We start from the raw sequence: 19,458 nt of genomic DNA, 5'->3' as shown, positions 1-19,458 counted from the left end.
TCCAATAAACAAAATTCGAATTTTTAACTACATAAACAATGACTTAACATCTGAATTTTTAAAACTATCAAGTAGAAAACTATCTTATTCCTACATGAAGATTCAAACAACGCTAAACAACGAAGAAACTAGAGAAACAATAGATCCTCTTACCGAGAATGCTTTCAGGAACACCAGACACTGTATTATGCCCTCCATCGTGTCTCCCGTTAAGCAAAACGTGCCAGTCAAGTGACGACCCTTCCGGCCGATCACGGAACAAAGGTTGGCCTGCACGAAGGCGTTTTGCGACCTCGTGGCGGCCGTCAGGGCTGGCTGGTGCGATCCGGAGCTTATCAGTCGCTCTAACGAGTCCATCTCTCTTCAATTTTCGTGATTCTGTCTGTCGTATCTTCTTCGTTCAACCTGAACTTGATCAACAGCCGCTCGTCAACGAGCACGTTCCAACCTCTTCCTCCTCTTCAAACTCCAATCAGCAGAATATCTTTCGACAATTATTCTTCTCTTAACATGTAACAGATACACTCAGAACTATAGACATACGTATATACCATCGATGCAACTTCATACATCTGAACTAATCTGTCATTTTCTGAAATCCTCAACAGATCAATCGATCACATTAACATCATCGTTGATAACTTCCAATCAATATCGAAACATTCGATAACAAACGACTATTTGAAGTCAGCGCAGTACGGGACCGACTAAACGTAGAACATTTTCGATTCCGTGTTTCCCAAACTCTGGTTCTGATTCCTTATGTTTTCACGGATCGTTGACGTGTGCTGCATCTTCATATAATCGGCTGGAACCAAGCAGTACCTATCCTAGCGTAAAGGAAGTTGTTTCTCCGAATTTACTCCTCCAAGACAGCCAGTGAAATCGCGAGTTCCCAGTGAATCAACCGAAATTCTTCCACCTTCCACAATATCCGTTCGACGGTAAACCAATGAAATTTGTTTCTCGTGGAAGGTATATCCGGATTCTGTCAGTTCGAGAAACACTTGCAATAAGAGAATTCTCGTTGTCCACGCAGTTCAAAGGTTTCATTCGACTCCGCGCAAGCACGCATTTTAACAAGCAATTCGACACCCCGCACACAGAGTTTCGATCCTCCAAACAGATAACTGACACGAAGGTTTCTTCGGTTCGATTGATCGGAATCTCATTGATCGCGATAAACGGAGCTAGAGAACAATCGTCGCACGTTTATGTCGTCTCTCTATCGATTGAACGCGGAATGCGCTCCATCATGTCCAAGTACATTTGTCAGGGGAGTGCGAATTCCGCTCCGTCCTTCGGTTCGGATTAGCCCCGTTCTCCAAGATCACGACGTCCCGTCACAGTTCGGGTGTGACAAATTCTCTACGCTTTATTAAGATCACGCGACCATCATGAACCGTGTAAATGTCCGTATAAATGAACCACGAGAATTTGTTTAAATTTTCTCTGACAACTGGCCGTAACTCGAAATCGTTAAGGATGTTTCTTGCTTTGATTCAGAATCTTCTCCTGTAAATAGTTCGTTTATGATATCTCACCATCCGAATTTCAAGAATTTATTTAAATAACTTCGAACCTCTAACAAGAGGTAGATTACGATCGTTGTTGCTGTTTCTTGAATTTCAAAGGCTTTCTTCAAGATTTTCCACTACTTTTATCTCACGCGTTGCTGTTTCTTCCAAGTAACACACGCGAATAATGAGTTTGGTAAAAGGAAAGGAGATACAGACAAGGATCATCCTGAGACTTAATGCTGGTGCTCACCTGGACGATTCTGCAACCTGCGGGAAATCGAAAATATCGTGGATGGTGTTGCAGAAGCTTGATTCGAGCGGCGAGGCTCCGGCGTTTGCGGTATGGCGTGACGTCTGATAAAGTTGCACATCTCGTAGCACAGGAAGCAGATACCTATTATCATGAACGTTTCCATCGTATCGATTATCGTTTCCTCCGAGACGCGGAACAGATTAGTCCACCGGGGAATGGAAATGCTGTTGTATCCGCATCAACGTCCCCTGTATCCTGCTGTTCTATTCTACCCTCCGTTGCCCTGTTCTAAACTCTCCTCTATTATCAATCACCTACAACTGTGACACCAACATACCAGTAAGTTTCCCGTGAATTATCCGCCACGATCAGAAACTAGTAGCCTCGTTGACAATGTGCCACTTTCTTAGTCCAGCTTCGTCTATGATGCACCTTCGATGTTGGAAACGTGCAGGCTAAACGTAACCGATAGATCTTGGTACCTTCGCGTAATAATCGAACGTTACAAACACGATGAGTGTTTACGATCCAAACGTCGACGTTGAAGGGTCCTATAGATGATAGTAGCAACTTATTACCACGGCGATACCAGAAGCACGATGTTTTCGATAATTCCAACGTGACTACATCGACATACGCGTCTCATATATAACGAAGGCAACTTCGCACAGTCATCGGTACGCATAACACTAGCCCGTGGGTAGAACTAAGTACCAGCAGCACACTTCGAGGCACCTGCAACCTTCAATGAGGCGCGTGCACTCGAAAAATATACACACCGCAGGACCAACCAACTATCTCTCTCTCAACGAAGGAGACCGGGTGATGTTCGCGTGTCCTTGTCACACGCGAGCTAGTCTTGCTCGTGTGAATAGTAGAGAGGGAGCCACGTAGGAGTGACGAGGAGGGTGGTGAAGCAAAACACAGACCATGTGGGTAAGAGTGGCTCGAGGAGAATTCTTTGGTGTGTCGTTGCGCCGATGGCCCTCGCGTTCGCTTCCCTCCGGTGCACGAGCCACTCGTGTTTCTCGTTCTCCACCGGTCGCCGATCGAGCACGACAAACTTACGCGACAACTATCCGCGTCAGTCTCGGCTAAACGCCTTATGCAAACTCACTCTTCGACCACTGTTCATTCCGCTGCAGCAGGAAACAAGTTAAATGATGATATTGTTTTTTCGGATAATAATTCTCTAGAAATTTTTCGCGAAAACGCACACGCGTCGAGAGACAACCGCGATACCAACCATACGCGCGCTTTAACTGGGTCAACGCGACACGCAGTAATCACGATATAACGAGGAAAGCGTGCACGTAGGCGAGCAAAGCGAGCGACAGAGGCACGGTATATCGGCGGGCTCGCAACGGGCCAGCGTATGACTAGCAGATACTCTCGGCGTGAGGGTGCGCCTTCGCGAGGGTGGGCGGGTGGAAACGAGGGATGCTGGGCGACGGCGCGGCCCGCGGCGCCACCCCCGACCCCTCTATGCTCACAAAATCCACCAACTCCCTCCCGATCTCTCTGCCTCTCGCGTTCTAGCTATCCTTCCCTTTTCCACCTTTGTTGCCATCTCTCTTTCTCTTCAGGATTTTCCACTGTCCCGCTCCATTTTCCACCAACTCTCAGTACGTCCATCTTTCTTGCCGCTGCCGTTCTTTCTCTTTGTCTCTGTTTCTCGTTCGCCTGTGACTGGAAGCAGCGACGATAGCGTGTCGGCCTTATTCTTCTCCGCCTTCGTGGCTCCTTTCCTTACTTCTCTTCTCACAGACTTGCTCCACTCTCTCTGTTTCGCGATTCTGCAAGGGGTACACGCACGCGAATCGGGTGCTACGCTCGATCTACTACGGCGAGACGTTCGATGCTCTCGCATCGACAGGAATTAATATCGTCGGACTGGTTCGACGTGTAGGCTGCGGTGCGGCGAAACGATGTTTGACTGGAAAGTTGCGTAACGGACGTCTTTATGCCTCGTGGAGCAATCTTTCAGTTCTGAGAAATAATAGTCGTGCGGATGATGGAATTATACCAAATTGTATAACCAAATGGAAGATGAATTTCAGAAGAATTTGAATTCGTGTTATTTATATTTGTGTTCTAATGTAAAGATTCGTAGTTTCGTAGGCGATTGGACTGAAACAGTTCCTTAAGATTTACTCACATGCGAACATTGGGACGATACTTTTTAATATTGGCAAAAACACCCAAAATAGTAAATGAAATGATTATGAAGCGTACGATCGATATTTCTCTCTGAATTCCATTCGATATTAATGAATAGAAGCCTTTTTTGTTCTTTGCGGAAATCAGTGGTATCCTGCTTTCATACAAAATACAGGACACCATAGTGCAACTTTGTACATACGAGCGTGTTTTGAATACGTGTTTGTACATATGCATGATTGATCGCAATTTCGATGGCATCCAACAGTTCTTGCTGACGCAGACTGTACCTTTTTACATTTGCTACGTTCCCTGACGACTGAATGCGATCTTGCTGACGTTGGTATTGACTACGCTATTTGACAGAATCCCTGTTCGTGACTGCCTCTGTTCTCGTACGTATTTGTATTCCCTGACACCTGAATTTATTTTCACCGATGAACGATACCATTACGCTCCTATACATTATATTCACGTCGCAATATCGACCAACACGAATGTCCCTGTCTTCGTTGTTTTTCACAGCTGGAATACATTCGATTGGAATTTCATCGGTATACAGTATTCAAGACTATTTTCTACGGCGACTAACTCTATTCATCAACGACTAACTGCATTCTTGTTGAGTGAATACATTCTTGATTAATAACTGTATACGCTGGCTGGAATCTAACTACATTCTTCCCACCGTTCAACTATGCTCGCTAACAACTGCTATTCTTGTCGAAGTCATGATAAGCTTTGATTGTACGGGTTTAATTTCGCTTCCCTCGAAATTTTGTTATCGCCATTTAGGTATATCGTCGTTTCATATGATATTCGATTATGTGCTCCAACAATTTTCGGGTATTACGTTAATCATTAGATATAAGTATATCTTCAAGGATTGCTTTGACATTTTCTCCTCGTAATTTCACCACGTTTCTTCCTACAATCGCCCAAAAAACGGCGAGAACGATTTCAATTTCTCCTTCTAGAAATTTTCTTGAAATCTTGGAAACCAGTTTACGGTGATATAATTTTACTAATTTTACTCATTGAATACAGAATTTTGTGATATTCTATAGAATCTATATTCAAAAGTTTCCCTTTGATTTACTTATTTTTTAAAATGACTTTTATATGAACCATTAATCCTTATTGCTTGATCTAAAACAAATGTTATATTGAATGTAAAAAGTTTCTTCCTCGTTTAATTTTTTATATAATTCTCAGCAATTACGCTATTCATAACTATATTTTTCACCACTCACTGTTCAATTGAACTGTATATTTGAAACACCCTGTATATCTACTCCAGACACTAAAACCTTCGTGACTCCGTGCACTCGACGGAATTTCTTATTTTCCCCACGTTTTCCTTTCGTATTTCGAGAATAAACATACGCATTTCACCCAAAAATTTCTTCTTTTTGCTCAGTCTTTGTCCATTCCCTCTTCCGTTTGATGAAACCTTTATTCTTCGCGATCGAACATATATCAGGCCATCTTCGAGCATTTGTCTTCCGCTTAGGTAATTATTCGTATTGTTTGTGTATAATGGCGTCTTTATAGGGGTCGCTTCTATTCATACGAGAATACTGAAGAGAAAGCAACTTAAAGACATTTGCGTTGTTGATCGAAATTGAAGATCTAATATAATGATATTTTATTAGAAATATATCAAACTAACAAAAAAGTTCGTATATAGTCCTCTATTTAAAACTCAACATTTACGAGTCAAAATGCTTCGTTGGAAAGATCGTATTTAGTTATAATATAATATATTATAAAAAGCAAAAGTTTGTGAGGTTGGAATGTGAAAAGAAGAAAAATTTATATAAATTAAAAAAGAATCCTATATATTTAATTAATATTGTTCATAATTTTGAATTCACGTGACGTTTTCCAATTACATTATATATCTTTCAGAGTAAAAAAGAGACAATCCTGAAAATGTCTAGCCGCCGCTCTAATAAAAGCAATAATTATTTATTTTTAAAAAGCTTTTAACAAAGGATTTGTTAAAACTTGTAAAATAAATAGAATAAAAAAATTATCTTCCTTCAGAGGAGGCAAATGGATTTTAAAAAATGATGTGGAGGTGAAAACCTGTTCGTTGGATTCTCTGTCTTCATTAAGGTCGAGGTAATATGACTGTTTGAGAATAAAGGACTGTAAATGCGGAATTGCATATTCACGAATTACAAATTAAAGGCATACCAACCATGAAGAAAATAGAGCTTAAAGTGAAATGCGAAGATAAAACAATACTTGCGGAACGAGAAACGCTTTTTGCCAAGTTTAAAAGCGAGGAGAAGAAAAATTAATGTTTGACGTAACGTATGAAAGTGTAGTAAGAGTATTAAAGTTAGCAAACAACTAGTTATTTAATTAAACGTATGAAGCAGCCAAATTAATAATGTTAAGTCTGGTATTCTCTAGAACGTCATATTTTTCTTTCCTTAATATACAATAGGTCAGGGAAATATTCGAATACTTGCATTTCGCAGAGATCACAAGAGTATTTAAACGGTCAATTATCCATTGTATGAAGAAGCTACTGTACTCCTATATAACTTCTATATAACTAAGAGATATTCGACGCATGATTTTTATATTCAAAGATTCTTTGGTATTTTGCATTTTCCTAAAAAATTATTCGTTTTAAATTACATCACACTCGAAACAGACACGTTATATGCCAGCAACGCAGATTTTAACGTTCGCGACCACGAGCAAGCATTTTCTATAAATTTCAGCGAGCACAAAGCATGATATTACGTTAGCGGCACGCTCGGCCATTACAAAATAGGAAAGTCCTGGATATCATCTCGCGAATTCCTCACGTTATTCACCGTTGCTTCGATCGGCTGGTCCTCGCCACCGCTCGTTTTTCCCTTTGTGCTCTTTGTCTCGCTCGGGCTACGCTTCATGCTTCCTCAGGATCCTTCTGCTTTTCATGCTTATGCTTCGCTAGCCAACTAGAGGAACGTATACTTTTTCTCTTTTCCTTTTGTCCGTAGTATCCCGTTTCGTTCTTTCCGCTTCTTAACCATTTTTCTTCCATCCACCCGATACGCCACCTCAGTCGTCGTCCTCTTTGGATCGCGAATGAGACCACCGAAGCAATCTATGAAAAACCGACGTCGCTTTCCTTCTCATTTACGCTTACGTCTCTATATTCGCTTTCGTGTATCTTTGAATCTTTTTAATAGGTAGAATGAGTAGCAATCGTGCTAAAAAGACTAAAGTATTTATCTTAAAGTGGAGAATTCTTATAGATTTAAAATGTCTTTTGATATTCCACTACACAGATTAGCGAAAGAAAGTGATTTTTGTTGTGGAACGAAATAAGTATATTGCTCAAAGCTTATCGCGCCCCAGGAAAGGTTGGATCGATATTTCCGGTCGAAAGACGCGATTGTTTCATTCTTTTCCACAGGACAGTGAACGTTTCAAGCTGCAGCACTCTGGAAAAATTTCGCATTTTCGATCGGGAGTGTCCGATTGTTTTGGATCCCGCAGGAACGGGAGGCAAAAAATGCGACTAGTTGCGACTCGCTTCTAGTTGCAACTACGATTGTTTTCGGAATCCAGTGGAGAGAAAAAGTTTCCACTTCAAGCAGAGGTTCTCTGCCCCGATTATCCACAGTGTTCACGCCGAAAAAGCAACTTCTCGTCTTCCCCCAGCTGGAATTCCGATTGTTACGGAACCCGTGAAAAACCGCGGCCCCTCGTTTCGGACAGAAATAGATGGTAACTCAGGTAATTTTTTTTTTTTTCATTTGACAGTCTGTGAAGTTAGTAAAGTTCCTACGGTTCGGTTGAGAGAAATTGCTATATTGGATAATATTACGTGTAATAGCATTAAATTTCACATATGTAGCAGTTTTAACAGTCGATATACTCCGTTGTGTATTTGGCGAGATCGAAAGGCACTTATTCACTACGAATTTCTTTTATAGAAAGACATTTGAGAAATTCGGATAGATTCTACGCTCGAATGGACATTTAATGCAGAAATTAAAGAAAACAGCGAGGTTGATTAATATTAGGTGCAAAATGAAGGTACGACTGAATTGAAAGAATTCAAGCACTTCAGAATTTTTCAGATGTAGTATAAATATGAATTTTCATACTGGAAATTGAACATTTACCTTAAAGTGACGTTTTCGCAAACTACATTCTCTTTTGTCCTCTATTTCTTTGAGCGAATAGGACTTTACCATCTTCGTTTGCCTCAACTTCTTACTTTTTCACTTAAGGGAGAAAGTATACCGAGTAATGTCCCAGTTTCTTTGAACAAACATTCGCGTCGCTATGCAGCATCGCGAATAAACGTTCGTCGATCATTTCTTGCGTTGCTAGTCTTCACTATTACGTATTGCTACTCAGCGTATTAATAACGTATCAGCCAAAGTAGAAAATCGTGTAACGATAAGTAGAATACGATGTAAAGTAGTGTGGCAACTAGAAAGTTGTATAACTTTATACACTTGCGGACAATGGCGGTACTGTCGCTTAGTAACGAATGTACTCTAAATATATTCTAACTTACTGTTGATCTATTTGTGAAGAAAGAATTTTCAATACCTTTCTTGTGAGTTTTTTTTTTATTCATTTAGAAAGTTGAAGAAAAGCAATAAGGTCGAAGATACACTAATTACATCTTTTATTACTTCAATTTGTGTTACATCTGTCGAATACAGGTTTCTCTGATAATTAAACGTTGTTGAAAGAAAGTTAAGCGAAGCAATATAGTTTGTTTCTCAGCACATAGAATAACCAATTAATTTCAAATATTACAATGAAATATACACAGATATATAAAATAGAAGCAAAATTTATATTACCCAACATACAATAAAAAATTTTTCCTTCTTTCTTCGACAATTTACCCAAAGATTTTTAAAGCTCAATCCAAAACCTCGACTTCTGCAAAAAGGATCGAAAAGACCGAGTGGTTTCTCCAGATGTGATTGCACTGCAATCTAAGAATCCCATTTCTCATCATATAACAATTTCACGACAGATGAATTCTGGTTCTTGGAATCTCGACAGAGTCTCACGCATCGTGTTCTCGTTACTGTTTTCTCCGTGACGACCAACTCGACGTTCAACGTAACGTTCCTCTGCAACCCAGATTCGTGTCATTTGCTGAAAATTCCGTGGGCGCGATTTTCAAAATTAACTTAGTGAACACTACCGCAATCGTAGTTTCTGTACATACCCTCTAATGACCCGTGTGTATTTTTTGACTGAAACTCACTCTATCCATATGAAAATTATTGGACCATATAATACAATTTCACAAATTTTTAATAAAATAGGAGTTCACTTTGATAAGTTCGCTTAGATAAGCGATTCAGTCAGCAGAATTCTATTATAATGAATAAACAAATAAATACAAAAATATATATACAAATGAATATCGTGTGCTGATAGTTAACATTCACATTGGTAATTAGTATAACGACATCGATCGTCATAGCGTTAATACGCAAGATAGATTTTTTCTTTCTGATTGGTGGCCTTCCAAACGAATTTTAGGGGCGGTCTCACATGGACAGCAAACTTGATACACAGAGTAGTCTGATCATGAATATGGAGAAAGCGACGTGGCGCTTAAGTGGTACAGGACTCGGTGGACTTGTATCGACACAATGTATACGGAAGTTTAAGGGATGTTTACGTGGTCGTAGGGAAGGTGTAGGTAAGAGGATCGAGACTCGTTGGTGGAAGCATTTGTTAGCGTTCAAGGATAGAAGATCGTGTAAGAGAAGGTTCAATTTATTTTTCCTGGGCGTTATGTTTTTTGTCGTCTTATGCGGTATTGATTCTACCGCTCTCTCCGGGATTTTATTCTCAATCCCTTGTTGTTGGGTCTGTAATTCGAAGGAACGTAAATTGGAATTATTCGATGTAATCTGTATTGCAAGGAATTTTGTTCTCTTCTGAATATACGTGAACTTGTGTAATAAATAATTTTTCGAAATTTATTTGTTTTCTTAGTAATTTATTCGTACATAAAGTAAGTATATATTAGCGTATATTGTCAACATATTTGATAAATAAAACCTTACTTCATTCAATAATGAACAAATAATAAATAAAGTGCCATGGATTGAAAACTCGATATCCTTTATTCTTACGATCCCTTCTGAAATTAAATAAACCTTCGTTGTTCCTTATACGTATTACGCTTAATCCGAAAATCAATATCATTGCCTAGCTTTATCCAGGCAAGCTACTATCTGTTGAGCAACCAGTTTATACCAAATTGACATAAAGTTTAACAGCTTAGTTCACAGCTTAGGTTCACTACATTTTGTCTCACGTTAATTAATATATTACTGACCTTTCTAGACCAGTACTATAGCTTACTACCTTTCTGCATTAAATTAAAATGAAAAACATTTTTTAAAATAAAACAAATTTGCTTCATTCTTTTTTCCTTTATTACTGTCTCTTTGCCTACTTTACAAATTTACATCAAACAACACCAGACAATATGCATCCAACAAACAAAAATATAGTTAGTAATTACTACAAAGCTCTGATAACCAGTCAATCAACGTCTCGCAAGATACAGGATTTGCATTCGCGGACGGCTGCACGAACAGTTTCCGGCAAGTTTCACGCGAGTTTAATTGCACTTTAATGAACTAGGCAGTCACCGAGAAAAGTCTCTCTCTCTCCAACTTTCACCCGCTCTCTCTCACTCTCTTCCTCTGTCTCGACAAGTCTGTTCAAAGATTAAGACGACCTTTGCCTCGAACCAAGGGAACACCGTAAAGCACGACAGAAGGGGCAGTGCGTCACACGACCAACGCTTGCACGTTACTCGTGGAAATCTAATTCCGAGAGTGGTCCTACTCGGTATAATTGAGAACAAGCCGGAGAGCGAGCGATCGTTTGACCGTACTTCATCGAGCTTTCCTTTTCAATTATCCTAATGGCCAACAGATTTTTGCCCCAGCTATGTGAAACAATGCCAGTGACATGGGAACGATCACCACTTAATTTGTAACGTACCACTCGGAGAGACGTGTTTATTGGTTGGTGGATCTGAAGAAAATTGATGGAAACGCTGAAAGAGCTTCTAATTTTATCATCGAAATCGAAACATTTTACATAACACGCGTAATATATTTAGAAAAGTTTTCGATAAGTATTGGACTACTTTTATCGGTTATTATAGTTCTATGGTAAATAGACAACGAGAGTATTTTTTAATCAAATAGTTTAATTTTCCTAATAATGTGAAGAGAAATCACAAAACTTCTATGTTATTAATAGAATATGCAAATAAGAACATTGTGTTCAAACAGAACGATGCAATTACGAATCTCGCGATTTTAAGTAGAATAGCACCGTATCGTGTCAGACGCAGCCTACAACCTGCAGCGATGAGCATGGAAATAGAAAAATGCTGCTGCTAATTGTATTCTGAAATGTTCTTATTTCTATTTTTCCTGTACTATAAGGTTTAAATATTATACATTTTTTGTACTTTGATGAAAACGTTGGGGGCGCTTCTAGCTTTTGTGCTTGATTTTTAAAAAATATATTGCGAGTAATAAAAGTATTACAAAATTCCCTGGAAAACCTTTTTTGAGCTTAATTCTTGCTCGGCTTGGAAAGTATGATTTATTTAAATATCGGTATTTTCATGTCACATCGATCCATCAATGGCATGCTGTTTCTAACGAATGAAACATAGAATCGCTGATTAAACAAAGAAAAAGAAAATAGAAAAAGGAGAGAAAATACCTACATTAGATCACCCTACTCACTTTAGGCTTTTCTATGTACAAAATGTAGAGCACGAGGGAAAAAGCACTTTCCGGACCTAGTTGGGTTAGTTCCCACTCCATTAAAATCACGGGTATTACATATATTTCCTGCGACATCGAAATTCGAACGATATTTGACATTTTAGACGCGTTCTTCAAAGCAAATAAGAAATTCGTCGAACAAAAAAAGACGTTTTCAATAGCTTTCGTGTTTTTAAATCATATTAGGATAATTCTCCGTAGTAGGATAAAAAGGACATACCTATTTTTCATCCTAAATTCAGTTAATACATGATTATTTTTGATTTTTTACTTTTACGTTTGACTTTTTGTTTTACGTGCGGAAGACGCACGATTACAAATCCAAAGATGGAGAAATAAAAATGTAAAATATTTTTCGATCTTATTCTACTTAGCATACAGCAAATAAGTACACGAAATGTGTGGAAAGAATTCCGACAATCTCATATAATATTTAAGCCAGAATCCACCTTGTTATAATAAAAAATCGTCACGTATCGTATTAGTAGAATTCCATTTATATTCTGTCACATTTCTCGGGCGTATTTGCTTTTTCTATATTCGTAAAGCGTACTGCCTTCTTCGTGCATTATGTGAAAACTTCGTATATTATTACTATATCGTCTTTTGTAAATTACATAAAGGTAATGAAACGTAAAATATCATTGCGACAAGGATGAGACAAGCGTATTCTTTAAATCGTTGTTAAAGTAAAGTAGTAAAATAAGAACTGGAAATACAAGAAATTCATTCAAACGAGAAAATGTTTTTCAATCTCTGCTAAAGCAAAGCAGTTAAGTAGAAAATGAAACTTCATAAATTTCGTCATAAAAACATTTGATATTCCTAGTATAACAATAAATAAAACAATAAAAGAAGAAACTATTGAACTAACTATTTATCGATGCTGATTATTGTTAGTGCATATTTTATCTTCTGTATTGTATTAAGTAAGAATTTTGTCAAGTCCCAATATATTTATTGTCAATAAATGACTGAAAATAAGTAACTATCAATAATTTGTAATTCATCTTGATTTTTCAAAGTATATTCTCTCATGGGAACGCAGATAAATGAAGTCACGCAGTCACAACGTCACGCGAAACAACGTACTATGTGCATAATGCTGAAGCAGAGGTTGCTGGCGTAACATCGCCTAGTCACATGCAAGGATTCCGTCTTGGTCTCGAATCATAGTAAGCTCGAGGTAATTACAGGTAGGCAGTGTGAGCAGTGCTTCCTGGTAAGCCGATAATTGGTGTCTGTTCGACTCAGATAAGGTCACCGTCTCATCGACAGACTCATACAATCTACCAACTTCCGCTTAATCTCTTGCCTTTCAGCCTTTTTATTAGCTACTTAAATGAATTAACGATCGTAATGGTTGATTCTGTATTATATATAAAATGTTCTAAAATTATATAAAATTTTATTCATTAGTTTTCAATCCAACGAATTGAAATAAAAATTATAATTCAAATGAAACTTTGTTCAATACAAATGTAAATGTATTTTTGATGAATCGAAATTACTATCTATATCGCGAGTGTTACCTAATATCGTAAGACAAAGGATTAATTTTTTCGTATTTTTTTATTGATACAATCATTAAATATTTCTTCTTTTCTCTTCCTATTTCGAAATTTCTCAGAAATTCGCACAAGGGTAAGTAAGTTGTGGCTTTTTCGATCACTTCTCCGGCTGACATATTTCTCTTTGACTTATTCCTGTCGTTCACTTGTCAATTTTACAAGATGGTTGAAATAGGAAAAAATAAATCAATCTCGTGATTGTTCTGTGACATCCAATGAAGGAACATCTGCGAGTTTTCAATCGAATTCACATCTCTTTGGAAGAAATATAACACGTGCCAGACGTTAGTACTGAAAGGTGTATTTAACGCAGTATCGATGAACAATTACTGTTAAATAACACGATCAGGGATTACCGAGTCGCGAGAGCGAATTAATCGAGCGAAAAATTTCCACTGAAGTAACGGCGACAGGCATAGTCCCTTTGTAGAATAGGTGAACTTTCTGCGTGCGATGACAACGCTTTGTTCCGAAGCTGACCTGGATAGTGCGAAGAAATAGCAGCGCATGCTATAATTTTAATTTTAAATATTTTTTGCGAAGGTATTCCAAGATATCGAAGTACGTCTTTGAGAGTAAAGATGTGCTGCTTTTCACATCTCTGATTTTTCTATGTTTAGAATTTGAATTTTCGAAGTTTTGAGTATTTGAAGATTTGAATTTTTAAGTATCTGAGATCATAAATCTTTGAACCTTTGAATTTTTTAATTTTAAAATCTTTGAAAGTTCGAATCTTTCAATATCTGAATCTTTGAATATTTAAATTTTTAGATAAACGAAACAAATTTCCTACTGCGACAGCGTACTTCGTATATATTATCTTGAAGATCGAAATATTGTAAGGTTACGTAAACTTTAAACTCATGTAAACGTAACAAAATTCGTTAGTCAGTTTCACGAAAATTACTTTCCCATGTTACATATTTGCATACTGTGATGGGTTATTTGTCTTGACTAAAAGTACACATTTTACGCGAAATATAATCCACTGTGAATGATACATAATGCAACGAATTTGAAAATCTGCCTCGAAGGAAAAAGCTTGTACAATAAACTGAAATTGAAATAATTACAAAAATTTAACTTATGATTTTTATTAAATTAAAATATGAAGGACGGAGGCACGGTGTTGAATATCCACTCAGCCGGCTTCCATTATATTCAAAATCATTTGAATATCGTCTCTAATGTTTCTAAATGCGCCACGATATTCTTACATTTGCTAAAAAATACCAGGAAATACCAAAAGTCCAGAATTTCCTTTTCCACCTAATTACTTTCTCCAATATCGGATCTAATTAACCATAATATCATTTTCCCAACCTTTCAAGAAAATCCAACTAAATTCAAGTCTCCAATAACCAACTGAATATAATCAGCATCAAGAACTTCATAGTAGCTATCAGAAGCATCGGAAGTTCCTTAAAACAAAATACTTTGAAACTTAAAAGCGAGGCAAGAAAGACGAAATTGATACATATTTACGATACACTGGAGACAACTTTCCGATGAAACCGATGCCACTTTTTGAAACGATTGGGGTATGAGCTTTCTCTCGATGAAAAGCGAGCAGAAAATCATAGGAATTCCGCACGATACTCACAAAGGCTAAGAAACGTTCAGTTTGATGGCGAGTATTTCAATCGATAGGGCAGAACGAATTTAACAAACTCGTTCTCTTGTTTAACCGACAGAGTTTCAGCAGCCACTACACGGTAGAACGGCTGAGGGCAAGTGGCAAAGATTTGCAGTGGTTTCGAGCGTACTACAGAGAGAACCGATCTGATCGAGCATGCTCTCCAATTCCTGGTGTACAGTAATTTCGCAATCGGTATTGATTAATTTGGATCAAGAACTCGACTATCTTCTGTACTCGGACTTCTCCTTGTTGATAAATTACGAGATTAATTACACGAGATTATTATCGATTTCGACAAATCAAGTTCACTACGATTGTTTCGTATGTGTACACTTTATAAATTATCGTTAAGTAGTATATTGGGTGAAAATAATAAAGTTTATACGTTTCAAAGATCGGAACATCCAAACAATTTCAGACAGTTTCTGGAAACATAAAAATCTCTTTCAGGAATGTGCACCATTTTATATAAAAATTTGTCCTTTTGTTAGCAAGATATTTGTAAACAAGTAGAAAAGATGATTATATTCTATCAAATTTCGTGAATACATTTTATTAATACTAGCTACAATAACCACGCAGTATCCCAGTGCTGTAATATTTTTCATGAACAATTCAACGTTTCAATCGATCCCAAATTCGCTCGACTTCGTTCGTCAACTCTAGTTGCTCCAAAAAACATAGTCCATTCGCGGATCGTCCAGTTTACGCAGTGCCAGCACGATTAAGGATTCTGCGAAACAGCGAATTCTCGAAGAACAACTGCGTGACTCGTTCATTCGGCTGAAACCCGGTGGAGTAACTCGATCGATCGCTTTTCTCACCAAGCTCTGCCGCATGGATCAGATAAAATAACGAAATATAGTCAAACAAATTTCGTAATAAAAATAAAAATAAGAGAATATTGTACGCATGTTTAAAATTAGTCTTTCGGAACCTATTATAATTTATAACAATAGAGATAGAGATTTACAAAAATCTAGAAGGTATGAGAATTAGAAGATTAAGTAAAATGCGGATGAAGGCAGACTAACGATAAAGTAAATCCAACAGTGGAGTGAACTCGCAAGAAAAACAGGTCCGCGGTTAAATAAAAAGCCCGTTAATTCCCGACTGTCAACCGCATTAAAGCTGGCCAATTCATTGAAAGTCAGGGAACGGGGTCAGTTCCGCTAACTAAAACGGTTTCATCGATAACTATACCGGAGGCTGGCAGCCGGAGGTGGGATATTTAACACGTACGAACTCATCTGGGCACGCGCGCATACACACACACATATACACACGCTACAACCAGCACTATCACCGTACAGAAACGTCGTCCTGCTCTGCTATTGATATATTTCGACGTTTACGACTTGAAGTAACTTTCCCTAATATATGGCTAGACTTGGATTGTAAATTTCCTCACTTCCGAATATGTACCCGTTCCAGACCACCCAGCCATTCTCTATAATCCCTACCCTCCTCTCTATATTTACTCGTACGCCCCTAAACCACTATCCCAGCCCAGGGAACGAATAGGGAGGATCGTGGAAAGGATCGACGGAAAGGAGAAGATCGTTCGATCTTCTTCGACGTACACTCCTATTCATAGTTGGCTGGTTTGATAGAAAACGTGATAAATAACCGAAAATTATGTATTCATGTAAGATAACGATTTAAATAAAGTAATTATACATTGATGTTCGCATCTTTCATTTTTAGACAAGTTAAACCGGAAATTCGGAGATTTCTGTTAAAAATCTGAATCTGGCTGGCGGAATCATTCGTGACATATTATACATATAGAGCCAACGAACGAGAAATAATACAATGGAAAATCTACTAACATAAAGAAAAATTTTAATAATCTCTGATAATTCATTATTTTCCGTAAGTGTCTTCATACTCGTGAGCAATGAATAATTCAGTGTCTATCAGTGTTATCAGGAGATCGTATAATGTTGCTTACCATTGCTCCACAAAATTCTATCACAGAAACGATCGAAGCTCACTGGATCACGAGGTAGAACGTTGCAATATAGACGTTTCTGACTCCAATTACGATAGAACTCATTAGAGAAATTATCCGAGGGCGAGCGAACTGGAAAGAAGCGAAGAGACAAAGTAGTTCTGCCCTAGTTGACCGGTACCAGGCAACGATTGTTATAATTTTAAAGAGATTCTGCGTCGCAAAGAAAGCTGGTCCGCTTGTAATTTATGACGGAATCCTCTCGAAGTAATTAACAGAGGGTGAGAATAGGGGGAAAGAAAAAGGCAAACCGTGTACTTTGTCAACCAAGTTTAGCGTTCAAACGAACTGTTGCGACTCAATTCTACGGAATATTCCAAATGGTAATTGTATGAAACTTCTCGACGTTGAACCTAGCGGAAAATCTTTTGGAACAAGACAATAACGTGGGGACTAAGAAGATTGGGGAACTGGAAAAATGCTGAAAAGTACCAAATCTTCGGTTTCCTTTGTTCTTAATTGTGATTATAATATTTTTGGATTGCGCGTTGTCACTTTACCACGTTTATTCGTCTGGTTGAGTAATTGTTATTATATTCAATGGAGTTTGAATTTTCATTCTGTATATATTTATAAAAATATGATAGAAAAATGTAAAACATGATAGTCTCCTGTCATGAGAGCTTTCAAGAGCATAAATATACACATCTGACAATTTGGTCAGAAAGTTACGAAAAATAAATTCTTTAAATCTAATATACACTTTAGCAATAACAAGTGGGAACCTGTGAATGAGAGCCTGGGAACTTTTGAACAACATTGTGTACTACACGGATGATAAAACGCGCTTTGATTTACAATGCATAACTTGAAAAGCATTTTATACGTGATCTGTGTTCCCGTAACAAAATCATTCTTGGCCTCTAGTTGGAATCCAGATTCATCGGTCGTGGTACAAACAATCGCGAATCTCGAAACAATCCGCGTAGCATTGTACAAACGCGCACCTAATTACAGCGCGTTTCAACCGAAACGAAATAAAACAGTAACATTATCTATACACCGGATCCTCTTTTATAAATAAACAACATAGTTGATAAAAAAGAAAAAGCGAGAGAGAGAGAGAGAGAGGGAAAGAAAGAAAAAAAGTTACCATGCGTGAAACACGGCGACCGGCTGCAAACTCAATTACTGGCGCCGAAATTAAATTTCACCGGTGCTTTGTAAGGTTTGCGTGGAAAAAAGGAAAGAAAAGGGGGAAAGCCTCGTTCCCTCGTTGAAATTCGTGCTCCTTTCAGAGCTACGGCGAACAACGCGAAACTACTTTAAAAAAATTGCGAAATTCGCATAATCTTCGGAACGATATCGGGGAAAAGTGTAGCATACGTATTTTACACGTCGATTTAATTTTATCCTGCCACTTGTAAAAGCGAAAGGAGAATAAGTTGGTGAACTGATATACGGATTATGGCGTTTCTAAAGAAAATTTAACGTCCTACTTTGCGACTGAATTAAAGAAAAATCTGCCATTTTCTGAACGTGAAGAGCAACATTTAAAATAGAAGAATGCAGTTGGAGAGGAATATAATATTCTATGATATTCCCTGTTCGTAGTTATAGTTGGTCACATAAATATTTGCGCAACCTTTAAAAAGAATAACTTTTTTTTAGATTGGACCAAACAGTTCGAAATTTTTTGAGAAGTTAAAAAGATTAGCTTACCAGATGACGTGTTAGAACTTTTGATAAAATTGCAATTGGTCGGAAGCTTAAAGAAAACAGTCATTTCGACCAATGTTGGAAAGGTTGTTCAGTTTTAGAGGTTGCCATATTTTCGTCTGACCGATTATACATCTCTCTCTGTTTATGACCAATTATAAAATTCTTTTCTTAAAAGGGTAATTCTCTTAATAATAATCCCTTCGAAGATTTTAATATAGAATGCTTGGAATGCGCTCTAGATAATGACTTTCGGTTCAGTGCTTTACAATCAAACTAACTGTTTCTCCTTTAATTTCTACGGTTTCTCTCTCAGTAGGTTCATTAACGTAACAATTGCTACAATGAAACGATTAATAATTTTAACGAAGAACGAAGTATTTGCCTCATTAAGTTTTTCCAATACAGGCTTCCCAACATAAGATACATAGTATAATCAAGCATACAAATACCAATTATATTCTTATTCTTATTATTTTCTAATTTATTTCGCGAATGAAATTTCTTACAATCAATCTAATAAAATTTCTAAAAGAATCCATCAAATTTTCAAAATAATTTATGAACCTTCTCTGCGATAGAACATTTTTAAAAAGTTCCTATAATTCAAACTCATCGCTCATCGAAGAAAATCGCCCAAAAGCCTTCGCTAATGAAACAAAACGGTAGAAAAAGTAGAAAAGAGGCGCGTCTCTATTTAAACGTCTTTAGCTAAGTGATAAGATGAATTATGATAGAAGTCCTGATGCTTTTGCTTCTTGTTTATCACATCGATGCGACTGTTCAGGAACATAAGGAAATACGTTCTTTCTGCCTGACTAG

General features: G+C 37.6%; 1 protein-coding gene across 14 annotated transcripts in view; it reads right to left on the bottom strand.

The window, feature by feature from the left end:
* Nucleotides 1-19,458, bottom strand: part of LOC100646535 (neurobeachin) — a 415,043-nt gene that overhangs the window by 234,021 nt on the left and 161,564 nt on the right. For 12 of the 14 annotated variants that reach the window (XM_048406431.1, XM_048406435.1, XM_048406433.1 and 9 more), the window contains exon 1: nt 154-3,149. The exons of 1 other annotated variant lie outside the window; for it this stretch is intronic. In XM_048406431.1, the coding sequence (XP_048262388.1) occupies nt 154-357 (204 nt within the window). In that variant the 5' untranslated portion in view covers nt 358-3,149. Of the gene's footprint in view, nt 1-153; nt 3,150-19,458 lie in introns of those variants that run through there. One more of the 14 variants, XM_048406437.1, reaches the window with a different exon arrangement.

The sequence above is a fragment of the Bombus terrestris genome, chromosome 6, assembly GCF_910591885.1.
Source record: "Bombus terrestris chromosome 6, iyBomTerr1.2, whole genome shotgun sequence".
NCBI lineage: Eukaryota > Metazoa > Arthropoda > Insecta > Hymenoptera > Apidae > Bombus > Bombus terrestris.
The sequence above is the reverse complement of the archived record's forward strand: the minus strand, read 5'-3'. Positions and strand labels throughout refer to the sequence as shown.